General features: G+C 33.2%; 2 protein-coding genes across 3 annotated transcripts; one reads left to right on the plus strand and one right to left on the minus strand.

Moving 5' to 3' along the window:
* Positions 1-242: 242 nt before the first annotated feature.
* LOC133305206 (uncharacterized) lies at positions 243-3,259 on the minus strand. 2 transcript variants are annotated; one of them, XM_061505343.1, is made up of 6 exons: positions 2,976-3,259; positions 2,629-2,855; positions 1,890-2,000; positions 1,633-1,788; positions 1,191-1,432; positions 243-680 (listed from the first exon to the last, which is right to left on the minus strand). In XM_061505343.1, the coding sequence occupies exons 1-6, from the start codon at positions 3,245-3,247 to the stop codon at positions 357-359; spliced, it is 1,332 nt and encodes a 443-aa protein (XP_061361327.1). In that variant the 5' UTR covers positions 3,248-3,259; the 3' UTR covers positions 243-356. The 2 variants fall into 2 exon arrangements, with proteins under 2 accessions (XP_061361327.1, XP_061361328.1); XM_061505344.1 differs by having other exon boundaries at positions 2,629-2,850; positions 2,976-3,180.
* A 4,514-nt stretch (positions 3,260-7,773) lies between these two features.
* On the plus strand, positions 7,774-12,050 carry LOC133305210 (uncharacterized). The gene is made up of 4 exons (XM_061505348.1): positions 7,774-8,036; positions 8,218-8,370; positions 10,353-10,418; positions 11,365-12,050. The coding sequence occupies exons 1-4, from the start codon at positions 7,914-7,916 to the stop codon at positions 12,025-12,027; spliced, it is 1,005 nt and encodes a 334-aa protein (XP_061361332.1). The 5' UTR covers positions 7,774-7,913; the 3' UTR covers positions 12,028-12,050.
* Positions 12,051-18,981: the final 6,931 nt, after the last annotated feature.

Here is an 18,981-nt window from a genome sequence, read left to right on the forward strand (position 1 = left end):
GACTCTCATCTCCAAGATTCTCAAAAAGACAGGGGATGAAGCTCCTTCTATATCGTTCATTAGAATAAGAGGCATATCGATGCCCAAACTATGGTTAATTAATTCTTCGAAAAGTAGGCATCAATTTGGAATAGCTTCTCGGTATGAATCAACAATATATTTCGATATCATCTCTAAAGCCTGCATCATAGCCTTCAATGAACAATTCTATAAAATCACTAATTGTAGAAAATATGTCCGTCTCAGATTATTCCAGCATGTTGTGTAGTTTTCACTACAACAAACTAGTCTAAAACAAGAAAAGGGAGAAGATCTTCGATTACATGGATTGTTTGCATATAAAGAACATGGGAATTTCACATGTGTTTTAAGACTGTCAGACCAAATCCAATGCCGAGAAAAGTTGCGATTGAAATTCCAAATATACCAGCAAGAATGCCAGGCACAATGAGAGAGCTCCACCCTTTTGAAGTTGCCATTCCACATGCCGTTGTTGGGCCTCCAACATTAGCATTTGATGCAATAAGCAACAGCTTCAAGTCAAAGCGAAAAAGTCTTCCCAGTCCAAGGATTATAGCAAGATGGACTGCTATCTGAACAAAAGCAAATAGAAAAATACTAGGTGCTGTGTTGATGACACTCCATATGCTCCCACTTGCACCTATCACCGCAAAGAATACCTATTCCTCACAAGAGGCAAAAACCATAAACTTGTCATTTTATGTATTTATCGGATACGTATCTGGTTTGTTACTTGACCATGGGGCAATGGTTAAGATTTTTAAAAACAAAATGAAGAGGGAAACAATACTGTGTCCAAAACTAGACGTCGTTTTCAATCTAAATAATTTGTCTCAAATAATCCATAAATATCCTTACTTAGATTTACAAGGTTTTTATTGTAATTCAAAATGTTAAATAAAATACTTCAATATTTTTTAATAACTGCCTAATTTTCTCCCCTAGCACCTCCATTATTCTCATTGTTAATATCCTTTATTTTTTCTATTCACTTCCCCACTATAATCACACATTCACACCCTTCTCTAATTTTTTAAAAGAAAAAAGAACATTTCATGCAATTTTTTTGTTCGTATCTTTCTTATCTTTGGTGCATACACAATAACTTATTTTCTCTTACAGTTTTAATAGTAAGTGAAAAAGCCTGCCTATGTTGAACACCAACCAACCTGCATGAGAATAAGGGCCATAGCCTCACCAGAGGGTGCAAGAGAAGCAAATGGTTTGGGAAATACAGTTGCCAAAATTACGGCAATTGCTGTTACCATAGGCAGGGTGCCCCCTTGGATTCCAAAATACCCTGTAAGAAAGGTGGCAACCTTGCAGATGGCAAAGGCCACAGCAAGAGAAGTAGCCATAGGTAGCATTGGAAGTTTGCTACCAGACTCAGATGTGGTAGTCATTCCATCACCTGACAAAAAATAAAATATAATTCACAGTCAGGTGTAATCTGTGAAACATAGATGCTCATCATTGAATTCTTACTGCCATATCTAGTAGCAATTAGCATTACAAGGCAATAAATACTTCATAATAGTTAATATTTCAAGTCACATATAATAATATGTACGCTAAATATTCATATTATAATCAAAATAGAAGTATAGGTACCGTTTACTGATGTTGAGGCCTCTCGAGGCACTGTAGACCCCAATGCAAACAATGTTGAAAAATACACTGCACAAATAACATTATCAGCAGCTAAGCCGGCAGTTAACGTTGATGGAGAAACACCAAGGGCATCAGATATGGCAACATAGTTGACAGCTGCACAAAAAGGGACAAAAAATTATCTCGTGTCTGACTTGAAGATACAAATATTTCCAGCAATATTAATAATGAGCCGTAAGAAGTAAAATGAGAGTTACCTCCACCAATATGTCTTCCCATGAGAGCAGCTGCTATCTTCCAACTATCCTGACCAAGTGATCGCATTGGAAAAAGTAGATATGCTACTACTGTTCCAACTGTAGTTGCAACTGTCATGATAATGCAGGTGGGGAAAAAAGAGGTCACTATAATCTGAAAAAACGGAGAAAATGAATAATAAAACTCTGACTGTATACTTTTGAAAATAGTATATGTAACCTGCATATGAAGCTGCTTTGATATGAGATATAACAGAATCAAGAAAAATAGCAACTTAAAGAGCATATCTATATTTGATAAAATTTAATGATCCTTTCATAAACAATACAGTTAGTTACATTGTATTATTGATGCCCAGAAGTTGAGTTCTAATTCAGTTTACATAATATTTTGTTCCTTATTGATAATATTTTTATTTACTAGACAAAGGCAACACTTGAGGTTATGTTTTGTTTTCCTCATCATAAAGAACTTTACTTGATGTTGGACCTTACGTGTGTCTTTGGAACTATTTAGAACTTCAAATTCTTAGGGTAAAGTTCAAATCTTACAGGAGTGATTAGTGAACTGAAAACTTATAAGCCTATTGAAGAATTGTAATGTAAAGTTAATGGCCAGGTCATTTTCTTGAGAATGCAGGTTCCGAATTTCGTTCTCTCAAAATCCAAATTCAGTCATCATGGGACTATTAAGTTGACATTACAAATTACAAGAGTTGAAAGGCAAAAGAAGTGTTACATGAACCCAACAAGAAAGCCAAGAGAAGTGTGCCAGTGGATTTGATGACGCGGCGCAAGTCAGCCCTGAAGAGGAGCAAGGGAACAGCGAGAGGGAGCAGAAAGCGCATAACAACATCGTAGGCGCCAGCTTCAACGGAAAGAATCCCCAAATTACTTGCTGCAAGTCCCACCAAAATGCTCACAAGAGAACCACTCAGCGTGCTTCCAATCTTGGTCCTTTCTGACCTTGCAATAATAATACATCCAATCCCATAAAACAAAACCTAATGCTATTAATTCTGTCAACTAAACAAAAAATAAAAATTGAAAGGAAAAAGTGAAAAGGAGAGGAAGAGGAACAAGTACCAGATTCCAAAAGCAGCGGCGGCGAAGAGAGCGGTCCAGTTGCCCCATGTGTCGTGGGGAGAAATGAGAGGGACATTCAAGTTAAAGTTAGGTAAGATTGCCGACGCAACCAACGAACAAGAAGAAGAAGATCGGTTGGATAGATCAAATTGAAAGGGTCGGGTTTTCAATTTCAGTGACGGAGAGAGAGGCAGAAGCTTTTGGCGGGTAAATGTATGCGGTTGCAACTTTGGGGAATGAGAACCTCCAACCTGAAAAATACCTGAAGCCATTTTTGTGTAGTCACTGACTGGAACAGCAACAACAACAAGAAAACACGGTCAACGTTGGAGCTCAGATTCTCTGGACTTGACTTTAACGTTGATTAGTTTGTACGGAGGCTAAAATTGTGTCGCACTATCTTAGGTGATTGTTTGGGCGTCTATTCCTCCTTTAAAAAAAGAAAAGAAAAGAAAAAAACAGCAAATTAAAATTCTCTTCCCAATCCCCTCCCTCCCGCTTGCTCACTACATTTTATTTTTTTTAGTCTGCGAATCAATGCTTGATGCTAAATTAATTTCATTTGGGTGGGTTTAAGAAATAATGCATTTTCATATGATATTATTTGTCCTTCGTAAATGTAATAAATATTCTAGAGTAAATATTCTTTTTTTGTCTTCAGTAAATTTTACGATCCTCGCTTTAGTCCCTAGCAAATAAAAAGACACATCGTGATCCTAAAAAATTCAAAATGAACCTATTTTAGGGATGAATATGGATCTTTTTTGAATTTGTGAGGAACCACGATTTCAACTAAATGGGTCTATTTTAAATTTCTTAAAAATCATGAACATTTTTATTTGATAGAAACTAAAACGGAGATAGTAAAATTTGCAAGAGCAAAAAGAATATTTACATATTATTCTAATTGTAATAATGGCGGAACATAGGTGATGGGGGTAGATCGCAAAAATCAAAATCATAGGGAGTAAGCTGCAAATCGAATAAAGTTGAAGGAGGGGTTATGATTTACTAATTTTTAATTTTCTTTGGGAATGCTTGTTCTGCTGTTCAGTCTCATTCTTTACGACGTTATTATTATTATTTGCGTAAACATGACTTCATATTTAATTGATGTCATTTCAATTTTATAGTGAAGACTGAAGACTAGTGGAGCAATGGAGGATGTGATAGAGAAAGTAAGAAATAGACATCATCAAGTAGGTCTCATTGTAACCCGCTAAACTTCAATTATCAGTTTTAACTTCGTCGGATTGGCTTATAATTCGTCAAAAATAAATTTAGTTGGGTTGGTAAAAATAAGTTGTTAACTGGAGTCAATCCGACCCGAGCTAGCTTGTGAAAAAATAAACCAACTCGTGGGTTGGGATTTTTTTTATTTTTAAAAAATACAAAATATGATATACAAAAATGAAAACAAAAACTCACACATGCTGTCATCATCTTTCTTTCTTCTCTAAACCTAAGTCACTAATCTTCTCACATCCCTGCCATTTTTATATTGTTAGGTTGTGTTGGCTCTGTTTGATTCAAATATCTTACTCACTCGATAGCAAGTGATTTTGATTGTTTCTTGATGCTGATGCAAATTTATTGTAAAGAAAATTCAAAATTCAAATATTTTGCTTTTATTTTTCATTTTGTAACCCTTTATTTAAGCTAATGGAAGCCACATAGCTGGTGCATTAAAACTACATGATTATTTAAATAGGCTGAAAATGAGCCAATCCGCGAGCAATTTTCGAGCCAACCCGCGAGCTATTTTTTCAAGCCAAGATTTTTGAGCCAACCCGCGAGCCAATTTTTGAGCCAACTCGCGAATTATTTTTTTAAGCCAATATTTTTGAACCAACCCGCGAGTCAACCCTAATCCGACTCGGGTCGGGTTAGATTGAGTTTTCTGATTCGTTTTTTTTTGAGCCAACTCTAACTTTGTTCGCTTTTTTCGAGTTGAATGCGGGTTAGATCAGTTTGGCCCGTTTTGTCAACTCCAATTGTATGTGGAGTTGGCTTACACCTTGACATTTGAAGCTCTTCACGCCTTCACGGCATGCCATGTTATGCAGGGGTTAACCATCCAAATCAATAATACTTCAGGGACAGTCAAAAGATATTGCAGACCAAGGGAGACTCCGGTCTACAGATTGTGATTCAAACTAGTACTTATTAATTACTGCTCTAATGACCGTATCAAACTACCTAGGCTAGGGATATGACGCGTTGTCTTTGTTAAATATGTTTTTTTTTTTTTTTTTTCACAATATAGGCCACAAGTGTAATATGCTCTATGCTCTATCGTCATGATAGTGAAAGGAGATTTGAAATCAACAAAAGTAAAAGCTTCATACTAATGTAAGATGTAGCAATGAAGGGTGAAGGGTGACGTTTTTCCTTGGTTCTAGCCTTCCAACACACACTAAACCTGAAATTAACAGGGATATTTTGGATGTTAAATTATAAAGGGTGAAGGTGGTCAATGTCGGTGGATGCATGTCATTGTTATCCTCTAGAGTTCTACAATATTCAGTTGCTAGCCAAAGTTTGTAACGGTTATACAATATGTATAAAATCCGGAGGAAAGAACTTTTATGGGAATTTAATGGCGAAATAAGCAAATTCATGATAGTCATTTTCACTTTCCACAAAGACCGTTGAAACATATCCTGCGCTCTGTCAATGTAATCAGAAATGCCAATGATAGACGAACGCTTTTGCGAAGTAGGGAAATATCTCAACCAAGTGGAAGGTATCCATCAAAATAATATATATATATATATATATATTTTATTTATTTATTTTTTGATACATTTATTTCATTTCAATGTGAGTGACTTTAAGACATTTTCACTTTTTCAGTTAGTCTTAAACCTTATTAACTTACGGTCAAGTCTTAAACCTTATTAACATTAACTACCAAATTAAGTGTAGAGCTTATATGTACCGAAAAATAAAATAAAATAAAATTGTAGAGCTTATCAACTTGGAAAATCTTAAAATTGGTTGGTGATGTTTAAAAGTAATTGTACCAGAGAGTTGTACCTTATAAGGTAGGGGAAAAATGTTCCCAAAGACCATTCATAATTTCTCATCACAATCAAAAGATTTATTTACATCGAAATAAGCTAATTGTATATATATATATATATATATATATATATATATATATATATATATATATATTATGTAAAAGAGTATAATTTTTTAAAAATAAAAAACAATATAATTTAAACATATCTTAAAAGAGGAGAATGAAGAGTATAATTTTTTTTTAATAGATAATGATGAGTATAATTTACCGTTATATATTATGGGTTTCTCACTTTTGCAACGACAGAAAGTGAGAAATTTTACAGCAAGTGTATTTACATGCGGATCCTGACATTTAAAAAAAAAAATCAGAATCTGCATGTGCGTTGCTGCAAAATTTCTCATCTGTAGTGACATAAGAAATATATTTTCCATATATTATATGGTGGAAGCAAAATAAATTATTAAAAAATTATTATTATGGAAAAAGTTCAAAAAACTTCCATATGGTATTGCTTTAAATCATTTATACTCTATGGTTTTTTTCATGTACCTGCTTAACATTGTTAGGAACTTAATTAAGTATATCTATTTTATCCTTCTTAGAAAAAGAAAATAAAGTGATGAAAAAAGAAAAATAAGACTAGATGTTATGAAAACTTAAAACACTTAATAAAAGGCTAAAAGAAAAATAAAATAAAAAATCAATTTTGTCTAAATAAAAAAATTGAATAAAGACAAAAAAAAATAGACGAAAAAATAAGGTCAAGTATATTAAAAATTACAAGAGTGACAGAAAATACTAAAATTTTAAAAAAAAATCAGTCCAAAAGAAAAGAAAATTGAAGACGAAAAAGAAAAGAAAAAATTAAGATAAAAATGAAATGAAAAAGAAATCACAATTATGAGTTTACTATATATTTTGTTTTTTCTTTTCTTTTTTTTGTCCTTCATCTATTTTATTTATTTTTTATTTAGTTATGTTTGGTCTTTTTATTTTTGATCTATTTCTGATTTTTTTTAGCCTTCTGCAACTTCATCTATTAAAGATTTTCACAAAAAATAAATAAAAAGAGAGAAATATAAAAGAGACCTAATAAATAGATGAAGAAAATAAAAAAAATCAAATCAAATATATTAAAAATTCATAACTGTAATTTTATTTATTTATTTTTTATGTTAATTTTTCTTCTATTTTTTTGTATTCAGTATATATATTTTTCATTTAGATTATTTTTTTTATTTTAGTTTTTTTTGCCACTATTGTGATTTTTACCATGTTTGATTTTATTTTTTCTTACTTTACTTCTTCTTAAAAAAAGATAAAGTAGGTATATTTAATTTTTTTTAATAATGTTAAGGAGAGGGTTAAAAAAATCACCGGTTAAGTAATTAGAAAAAAAATAAGGATTTTATTAATCTTCTAAGATAATTATTTTAGTCGTAGAGAAAAAGTGGGTGAGGTCCCACCATTACAAGAAAAAAGAAAAAAAGAAGAAGACAAAGATGAGGTGTAAAAATTGAAGTGAGAGAAAATGAGAGAAGTTATCTCATATAAAAGAATAATAATATTTCTCAAAAATAATATATAAATGATTCAAAGCAATATCATGAGTTGAATTTTTGAACTTTTTCCTTATTATTATTATTATTATTAAGGTATGGTTAATTGACGGTTTAGGCATTAATAAATATGATAACATTAGCAGCAGCTATAACCCCACTTGCGTGGACTGACTGTGTCTGCTTTGTTTTGGTTTCATTGGTGGAAGATAACATAAGATGGTGTGGTCATTGTGATTGGGGCTGTGTGTGTGTGTGTGTTTTGCGTAATGAATGGAACTCTGTTCATCAATCTCCGGATTCCACCTAATCTAATCCCGTGTTTGTGTTGGTGTTGGTGTTGCAGCTATGTTCTCCAACATTTCTTCCCTTGCCTTTCCTTCTCTCTCTCTTCGCCACAACTCTAGGGTTTCCCTTTTCAATCCAATCTCTTCTCGCATTTCATTTCAATCATTCACCTTTCGTCCAAACGTAAGCTCTTGCCTGCCCCATTTGCTCAAGTTTGTTGAATTTAGTTAGTTTAAAATTTAATCTAATTACTTAATTGGATTGTGAAATGGGTAGTTGGTGTATGAAGTGGGTTTGCAGGGTTTACTTAGTTTTCTTTATTATTGTTGTTATTATTCTGACCTGAATCATTTCTCCACTCTAGAAATGGAGTTTTTTGTGTTCTGGGCATGAAAGTATTTCATCAGAAACTAATGGTTCTGAGTTCAACGAAGATAAATTGTCAGAAGATTTGGTGAATCTCAAAGGTGACCAGTCCAAAGACTTGAAAAAAGATTGGCTTGCATCACTCTATACGGTATTCATTTCATTTGTTTATTCAAGTCTATTGGAGATAATATCTAGTGTATACAATGATATTATTCATTTGCTATACCGTAGTTTCTATCTTTTGCTTTGAAGATTTGAAGTTGTGGCTCTTAGTAAGTTCTGATTTATTAAATTCTCTATATCTTGCTCATGCCTGGACTGTGTTCATCCTGTTTTAAAGTGCATAGCCCAACGAACCCATTGCCCGCCCTTCCTGTAAGTGTAAACTGTAAAAGCCTAATCCGAAGGGAGTGGATTCTCTCATGTGTAATTTACCATGACTATGTTATGTGGAAGGATCCTAACCATGTAAGGGTGAATTAATGGTGATAAAGGATGAGAGGGAAAAAATATTGGAATATGGAGCTACAAAATTATCACTGTTGATTTGTACATTGATGGTTAAGATCTTCTCACATGACATGACCATGTTATTTAACACATGAGAGAATCCATTTCCTTAATCGAAGGTCCTGATTGCAGTTGCAGAGACCGCCAAAACCGCAATATTGCAGGCTGCAACTGCAATTGGGGACTGTAATTTAAAACCATTTCTCTCATATTACTCATAAATAATTATATATTTTTTTTTAAGAGTACCTTTTTGTTTTTTAATCCTTCAACACGTTTTTTATTTACCTTCTCTAGCTTTACGTTAAGGTTATCTCATCCCATTTTAAGTCAACAATGAAAAATGATTAAGTTGTTTTCCTATATTTTTTTCCATCATGTGCTTGTTGTAGCAAAACATTGCCCTGTTATGCCGAAATTATTATAAGCATTGACCAAGTGTTGATCAATAACACAATCTAAGAATGAATCAATCTGATCCATTCATAAATTCTCATCAAATATGTAGCAGATGAAAACTTTGAAAGAATATCCTTAAGCTATTTGACATTTTAACTATTTTCTCCCACAAAAGGGGCTGGATATGCTATTCCAATTGACTGAGTAAGATCCGTTACCCAATTACTCTTAAATTTAAAGTTCCAATAAAAAAAATGCTTAGCTTTCTATAACAATAAAGGTTGAAAGGAAGTAATCATGGAAAGAAATATGTTTCAATTAGCTGAAAATAGTTCATCATCTTCTTAAGCCTTCCCCATTTGTCGTGTCCACTGAATTACCAACCTGCACGTCCTTGAATCTTCTTGACAAATTTGACATGCCATTCTGTTTTAATGCCATAGGACAATCTGAAGAACCTGGAGTTCCTTTGTGTTCACTCCCATTTCCATATTAGCACTTGACTACCCAAAGGAAAAGTTTGTTGTGTTTCTCAGGATGTAGGTGCTCTTTTTAGTTTTAAAGCCATGACTAAAGTAAGTTTTCAACTCTAAAGATAATAGATATGGTAACAAGTATGAAGCAAACTATATTCGTTCTTTTGATTTCAACTTTACACTCCATGTTAGAAAAAATAAAAAATAAAGAAAGAAAGACTTTACACTTTGTGTACATTGTCGTATAGGAGTTGAGGAGACAAGAAAGATTATATATGAGAGAGAATTAATTGATATTTTTAGAAGAGAGAGAGCATTTAAATGGGTTTCTCTCTTTGGTAGTTAACGATGTGTTCTACAAGATGTATTTTCAACCATTAGATTGGCATACACAATTGTACACAAAGCATTACTAATATATAATCCATTACCCTCACTCATTTAAATGGGTCAATTGGTAATGCTGCATACAATTGACCCTCACTCTTACTTTCACAATTTGGGGAGTTACCGGGGTTTGCCATTTATAATCCATTACCCTCACTCTTTTTTGCTAATACGTATCAGCCTGTGTCATTCTGGTTCTTCCAATTGATTTGAATTACTCTTAAAAAGAGATTCTTACTATCTAACATCAATCTACTTTTAAATCTTCAATATTCGTCTGGAACTATGTTAGTTAAATAATGCAAATATCTTTAGGGAGTGTCAAGAACATTAAAAGTATTGTTTTAAAACATTCCAGGTCATAACTGCCGTTCATGGTGTGGAACCCTGGACAGTTCCTTGGACAGCCAAGACCATTGCTCAGGTAATGCATATTCTTTCTTATGATTTAGATACCATTATCAATATAAGCTTGGAGTATGTTTGGTACTTTAGATTGAGGATTCCATTCCTGCCTCTTTACCTTCTACTTCTGTGTTTAGTATATAAAAAGTCTTGCAATGGGCCATTCCATGCATGCTCTGATTCCACATAACTAAGAATGCCCATTACTGTTTCTTTTAGGATGAATGGGGATTTCTGGCCGACAAAAATGTGATATTTTATTGCTCGTTTACTTTAACCTCAAAATGATAAGAGTTATCCCTTCATTTTAGATAAAAATGATGATCTATGGTTACAAAATAATTTTATATTGATTTTACCAGTCTCAATATTAAAAAAGTTGCTGCAAAGTTGATAAATTGGTCTTTCAAAATTAGCATCAAACTTTTTATCTTTTCCTACTTTATCATCTTAATTTGGACAGGACAAATTGTTAAGGAAAGTAGTTGAACAAACATAAAATAAGCACATAGAAATATATATCCTTGATAATTATGATAGTTGGTTTTATAATGGTTATTGACGTCATTTGATTACAATTGTGATCCTATTCCATGTACCAAATATAGAATAGGCTATGAAATGAATATGTTACCATTCACTAGAATAGGAATGATTATTTTATTCTAATTCATTACAGTCTCTGTTCTCTTTTTTCCTTTCCTATTCTACAAAATATCGTCCTCTGTATCAAACTTGCTTTTAAATTTTGGTGTCAGGAACAATCTCCTTTTATCTAATTTCTCAAAGCTGGATAATTGTTATAATTTTTTATTGATTTGATAGTATGGTTGTTATAATTCACTTCTATTAAGAACTTGTAAATGGATTTAATTAACAAATATTTAGAAACTATATAGTCTACTTGATTGGTCTCTTCTTAGTATCATAACATCTCGAAGAGCAAACTAAGTTGGGTTCTGCAGGTTATGCTTCTCTGGATTGCTTCATTTTGGTTAATAGGATCTTGGATAGTTCCATTTTTAGCTTACACAGCAGGGTTTAGAAAGGAGTCTCTTACATACAGAGGACAAGCTTTATACAGCCTCTTGACTGATGTTGCTGAAGGTGTCGTTGGGATAGCAATACTTCATCGTTGTCTTGCAAAGTTTCAACCACTTTCGTCTGACTGGTTCAAATTTGAACTCAAAGGGAAGTGGCAGTTTGATGTCAGTTTAGGCTGCCTCATGTTCCCCCTTATCAATCAGCTGTCACAAGTGAACCTATTGCCCATTCTTCAATATACACCAGTTACCATCTCAAGTGTAGAGCAATCAATTGTAGCACGAGACCCTGTGGCAATGGCCCTCTATGCAGTGGTTGTCTCAGTTTGTGCCCCAATATGGGAGGAGATTGTCTTCCGTGGTTTCCTTCTCCCATCTTTAACCAAGTACATGCCTGTCTGGAGTGCTATATTAGTTAGCTCTGTAGCTTTTGCCTTGGCACATTTTAACATTCAGAGGATGCTGCCACTTGTATTTCTTGGCATGGTAATGGGTGCTGTCTTTGTACGGTCTAGGAACCTCTTGCCATCAATGTTGTTACATAGTTTGTGGAATGCTTTTGTATTTCTGGATCTCATGAAATAATTTTGTTTTTGACTCTTTTCTTACTTCTCGCGTTGTCTTTACTCATTGTCACCCAAATTGAGTTGCACTTTTGCCTTGACCAAATTTTGATATAAAAAAGTGGGGGTATTGGAAATTAAAGTGTGAGTAGTGGTGAAGTCTCACATTAGTTAGAAATGGACCAAATAAGGAACATATAAATTGAAAGGACCTTTAAACTTATTGCCTTAAGGTTTTGATTATTGTGGAATGCCATTAAGCTTATTTTTGGTTGGAATTGCAAAGGTTTTGGGCTCCTGAGTACCACTTAATATGGATCAAGGCTAATGGTTTGGCTGACCGAGTATTTGAAAATGGTGATATAATTGAAGAGACTTTCACAGAGGTTAGTGTAACTCTAATCTTAAAGAGGTTTCTGTAGAAGTTTGCCCTTGAGGGAGAGGGGGGGAGGGGTTAGGCTTGCCCTCGAGGGGAAGTATTATGTTTAGGCCTCCCACTTGAGAGGAAAATATTGGAAATTCAAATGTGAGTAGTTGTAATGTCTCACATCGATTTGAAATGGACTGTGGATCATATAAGTGAAAAAGATAGATTGATTCATTGTTTTGAAGTTTTTGATTGAAATGATATCAGCTCTTGCCAGGTCTAATAAATGTTAGATAAAGAAGTGGTATTCTGCGAGAGAAATCGAATCTCTCATATTTTATTTTAACATAAATCTCAACTATTATTTTATATATTAATGGTCAGCGATTAAAATGATTATGTTTTAGATTTATGACTGTTGATTTGTCAATTAATGAATGACTAGACATAAGAGGATCCATATGAAGGTTAACTGAAAAATGAAAATACAGAATTTGCTTTATTTTAGCAGTAAAGAACCCAATAATGTATTGATCGCCTCCGCACTCTTAACATCCTTCAACCTTGCCCCAGAATTGGACGTAATGACAAATAGTTATAGAATGAGTTCACGTGGTTTGCTAAAATGCCTATAGCCACATTTTACCTGCTGCTGAGCTGTTGTCATGATTCTCCATTGTGAAATTCATCAGCAATTATATTCTTGTAGACAAAAATTCTGTCGATTTTCATAAAAAACGCTTCTGTTATACTTTGGGTCCTTCTTACTTGCATGAATGGTGCAACATTCTTTTCAAAATTAAACTGCATTAATGAATGTTGTATTTACTAGCAATTAGTTTTGTCTTAAATGGGGACATAAAAAAGGGGACCAATTGCTTTCAAGTCACTTGCAACCGTTGCTTGGTGGCTTTTGTCCTGGGAACATTTGTTGATGTTTACTTTATCCGACAACCGCAGTGACCCTTGTCTGCAATGTTAGAATTTCAGAATATTGCCTATCAAAACTAATTTGTTCATTTTGGGATGAAAAGAAACGTAGCTTTCTTTAAAATTTAAACCTATCCGGCACCGCTCAGGCTGCTAGTGGATGAAAAAGCCTGGAATTTCCTTACTATGAGAACCTCATAATATTTGTTCTTTTAAGATTTCATATTTATGTTGAACTTAATTCAAGGACAACATCAATGCTCCGCATGCCAGTTGGTAAAGTTATGAAGTAGTTTATCAATTTGTGCCTGCCTTTAAGAAGAGAACTTGCCCATCACCTTTTTTTACATTTGTTCTTGCATTGTGAGTGCAATATAGCACTTGGGGAATAGGTTTCTTAATTCATTTATTGGTGCATTTTATTTGAGATTCTTTAAAAAAAGTTGTCATAGAAAAGGTTTTAATTTAAAATAATTAATGACTGAAGTGGTTTAGTTTGCAGTTATTTACTGGGAAAAAAAATAAAATATTATTATTTTAATAAATAATTACGAATACATAGCTGTTCTGAAATTATCTACGAATCTATTGCACTCATTCATGTTTAAATTAGGCGTGACTATTCACCCCCAAATTAGGCGTGACTCCCAAGGCATTCACGCTTAATTTAAGCGTGAATCATCTGGTGTTGACACGTGGCAAAAAAAGTCAACTTACGAACCGTAAAACTTTGGAAAGCCATAACTTTTGACTCGGATATCCGAATGAGGTAATTCTTTTTTTGATTCCACATACTTTTCGAGATCTACGTAATGACATCTCATTTGATATATTTTATCTCTCACAAACATAATTAAAATTTACAATAATTGTATTATATAGTGTATTACCAAAAAAATTAAAAAAATTATTATTAATAAGAAAAACAAAATGAAGATTTAATTTGTGATTTAAACTCAAAAATCAATTTGAAAAATCTGTATTAATAAAGAAAATAATTAAATAAATATTCTAAACACTTGGTAGAATATTATATAAATTTGTATATATTTTAATAATTAATTACGAATAAGTTGCCGTTTTGAACCTAATTACAAATATATTGCACTCATTCACGCCCAATAATGGTACTATAACATTAAATTCAAAATTCAAATAACCTCCAATAAGTTGATTGCATTTTGTATTTAATCGGAGTTGATTGTGTTTTGTATTTAATAGGAACTGATTGCGTTGTAATTTTATGAGTTGGTTACAGATTGTCGCCAATTCAAATAAATTTGCTAGAGGTTATTTGAATTTTGAATTTAATGTTATAGGAGTTGATTGCGTTTTGTATTTAACAGGAGCTGATTGCGTTTTGTATTTAATAGAAAATTTGGTGCCATCTTATTTATAGATGAGTTAATCCACTTTGATACCATCTTTATAGTATCATTGTTGCAAATTTGAATTGTGTTTGTGAGAGATAAAATATATCAAATGAGATGTCATTGCGTAGATCTCGAAAAGTTATGTGAAATCAAAAAAAGAATTACCTCATACGGATACCCAAGTCAAAAGTTATGACCTTATAAAGTTTTACAGTTAAACTATTAATTTTTTGTGCCACGTGTCAACACCAGACGAGTCACGCCTAATTTAGGCGTGAATGCCTTGGGAGTCACGCCTAATTTGGGCGTGAATAGTCACGTCTAATAATGCAATAAATTCATAAATAATTTCAAAACAGCTATATATTCGTAATTATTTATTAAAATAATAATATTTTAATTTTTTTGCCGTTATTTACTCATTAACTACGCTATGGAGATTATTAACTAAATAAGTAGTTAATTAAATTGAAATATTTTACCAGGAGTTTATGTATTTTTTTATTTTTCAATTTCCTTTTTCAACTGATATCACTATTTCTTAAAAGTTTTCTTTGTTATCCATTTAAACTCTCAATTCCACAATAATATATAGTCCTCTCTTTTTCTTGACACAATCTTTATGAAATAAAAGTAGGGTTGAAAACCAAAATGAAAAAAAATAGTTGAAAACCATTGCATGAAAAGTACTATGGCACACTGCTTTTTCTCTTCATGAAACAATAATGTCGTCTCAAGAGCATCTCATGCATATAATAATGATCCCATAAAATATGCATATCGATGTCATTTAGGTTACATGCAGATAATAAATATAATACAATAATATTTTATAATTTAGGTTCTGCCTGATGTTGCAGGCTTGTAGCAGTTGGAATTTTATCATCACACTGATGAAGTCACATTTCCAAAGTGGAAACAGTGACCATTTTGTCACGTTTGCTAAATTTTTTTATCAAATTGTCACGCCAACAGTAAATTTTGTCTAAATGCCATGCGGCATATTTCGCTACACTGTGTAGCGAAATATGTTTACAAGTAATTCGCTACACAGTGTAGCGAAATATGCCATGTCAGGATGCATAGTCAGCAAAAATGACACGTGTCATGCAGGCAGAAATTTGCTACACTGTGTAGCGAATTATGCTTGAATTCTGCCTGCTTGACATGTGTCATTTTTTGCTAACTGTGCATCCTGACATGACATATTTTGCTACACTGTGTAGCGAATTACTTGCAAACATATTTCGACAATATAGCGAAATATGCCGCGTGACAGTCTGGTAAATTTTTTTGTCAGGTGTGACAAAATGGTCACTCTTACTCCAAAGGGGCCATATCCATCCAAATACTAATATTACACAGTAACAATAAGACAATAACAAAACAAAGCACACTTAAAGTATAGCAAAGAACATTGCCCATATTGTTTTGGAACACTAGTTTTTGACAGAACAACAGAGGATTTGAACTAAGTATACCTTTTCCTATTCGGCATGTGTAACTAGCAACGATTCCCCTTGGCAACTTTACTGAACAAAAGCTTAAAGGCAACATTCTAAATCATTAAAGGCTGGTCCTGCTTAATTTTTCTGGATTCCTAATGTACCACATCTGAATAATATTTCTTGAATGTGATTTGTTATTTAGACTAAGTCCAGAAACAAACCAACCCCTTTATAAAAATTTTAAAGCAACAAATGATTAAAATGGAAAGATGAAGTTAACTACAGATGAAACAGGACATTATGGGTCTTGTGGGGTGCTCACATTCCTATATCTTTTTCTTCTTTTCTCATTTCCAATTATTAAAATTCAGTGTCTCTTGCCAGACAGCCACATGACCAATTCTTGGAGAGAGATGATATATTAAGGGGTGTGTGTGTGTGTATATATATATATATATATATATATATATAAGTCAAAAGATATGCTGCATAAGAGGAGTGCCTTCTGCTTGCTATAACCCACCTTGTAAGTTGTATTCCTTTCCCTTGCACTGTCAAATTTGTCAATTCTTTCCAGTAGTTCTTCTATACCTTCAGAGTAGCAACCATGGAAACTTCCCAGCCTCTTTCTATTGAAAGCTTTTCTTATAGTTGGTTAGTAAACCTGAAGCCATCACTAGAAAGCCTAGATAGCTCTCTGAGAACTTCTCCTGATACATCTGATGAAGCTTCCTTCATTGAGATGGACCCAAGAATGCCGCCCTCTAAAAGATTCTATAAGAATTCACAGGATTCCAGATTTGACTTTCCAATTTTGCAGTCCCCTCTTGTTCATGCAGATGAGCTCTTTTCCAATGGTTACCTCATGCCTCTTTTTGTTGAATCTTTGAAGATGGAAATATGTGAGGCCTCAGGCTCCAATACAAGCATGGCTTCATCTTCACATGCACCAAAAAGTGTGGTTCCTACAGGTCATTCTAGATGCCCTTCCTTAAAAAGGTGCAGAACATTATCAAGGAGAATATATCAGAAGTATCTTAATTTCTTAAGGCCACTATGTAGAAGATTGAGGGGTCACAAATCAGGCTCAAATACTGAAACTCTTGCTGCAAGAACTGAAGCAGTAGAAAATAGGAGATACTATTCAGAAACATCCCCACAAATGAGTGTAGCTTTTTCTGCAGATGATTGGCGCAAGTCATGTGATTCTGAAAGCTCAATATATGAGGCAATTCTCCATTGCAAAAGATCCATTGGTATGTACAAGTATAACGTATCATAGAATCCTATAGAGAGAATGAGTTGAGGATGCTGCAAATGGGGAGAAGTTGAAGTAAATAAGAAGAGATTAAATTTGATCCACTCTTCACTGTAAAACTATTTATACTATGAAGAAAAAATAAGATACCACATCATTGTTGTAGTCAAGCTTTTTCACTTCTTGTGAAAGTTTTTAACTAATTTTTCAATAGGTGGCATCATATGGTTCACTGATAGTACAAGTCAGTGGATTAAAATTAAATTAAAAAAAAAAAGAAATAAAAGAAAGAAAGAAAGAATAGGAAAGAAGAGAAAAAGGAAAGATGAACAACATAAATTTGGAAGTTGGACCAAATGCTTTATCTTGCGTTCAACTCAATAATAACTCAAACTTAGCAAACCATTAATTTTTTTTTTAAAAAAATATGTCTTAATCTTCATTTTATATAAAAGAGGGGTCCTTGGAAAACCTTGGGCTAACAGTTGGAAATTATGTACAAAAAAGGAGATTATTTATTATGGTCCGGGACCATTATTTTTTAGGTAGTCTCTTAGTGTAAATGCAAGGGTAAAAGTGAAAAAGAAAAAAACTAACAGGAATAAAAAGGAAATAAAAAATTAATATTATGAGAGAGCATCGAATTATTGAGTGGTCCTAGAACATAAAAAATATTTCTCAAAAAAGAGATCATATCCCAATTATCGATGTTTCAGTTATTACATTATAACACGATGGTTCTTGTCCGAATTTAACGCCTCAAGCTACCCCATCTGCTTAGAGTAATGTCTTGTGCTTTTAAGGAGCTTCTTGGAAACTTTGACTTACATCATTGAGCACGATTATCTCTTCTTACAAGATGACTATAGCTTATTAAGATTTTCGATTCCAACTTCTAATTCTGTATCACTGTAACATCCTCGTCTCCAGCCGGTTCAATTAATATATATATAATATAAACAGAAATAGTGGAAGACTAACTTACGAAAATACGAGCTAACTTTTTCCCTTATTCTTCATTTCGTTTCACATGATATATATACTACATACTTCTTTTAATTTACTTTTCATTTGACGGAGACGAAAATCAGGCAAAGTAACCTTTGTAAATTGGACAACTGGGGATTTGCAAATCTCACTCTCAAGGTTTCTTGATAACCATTTATACCATATATGATTTCAGAAATACCAGATATCCATATAGGATTATATATCCATCCATGGGCGCATGCATAACTTGACTCCGTGCCACTATGTCTAACAACATGCATATTTCAGCACATGCACATATCTAAATACACAAATGTACATGCATCAAATATGAACACATGTACAAAACATATACGTACCATATATTGTATAATGGATCAAATATCATGATCCCAAAATGAATAGAACACTATACAGCAATACAAATTCTCCAAAAATAACATCTATAATAAATAGTAGCCTCCGGCCACCCAGAACTCCATATCCTCATACTAGTACCTCTAGCCACGGGTAATGTCCTTGTCCTGTGAGGGCTCTTCAATTAAATGTGTTCCTGAAAACATATCCCCAAACGGGGTTAGAGACGAATCTCTAGTAAACTCCAGGTTTA

Source organism: Gastrolobium bilobum, unplaced genomic scaffold, assembly GCF_033153095.1.
Source record: "Gastrolobium bilobum isolate Gb01-03AN ecotype WA unplaced genomic scaffold, APGP_CSIRO_Gbil_v1 utg14059, whole genome shotgun sequence".
In the NCBI taxonomy this organism is placed as follows: Eukaryota; Viridiplantae; Streptophyta; class Magnoliopsida; order Fabales; family Fabaceae; genus Gastrolobium; species Gastrolobium bilobum.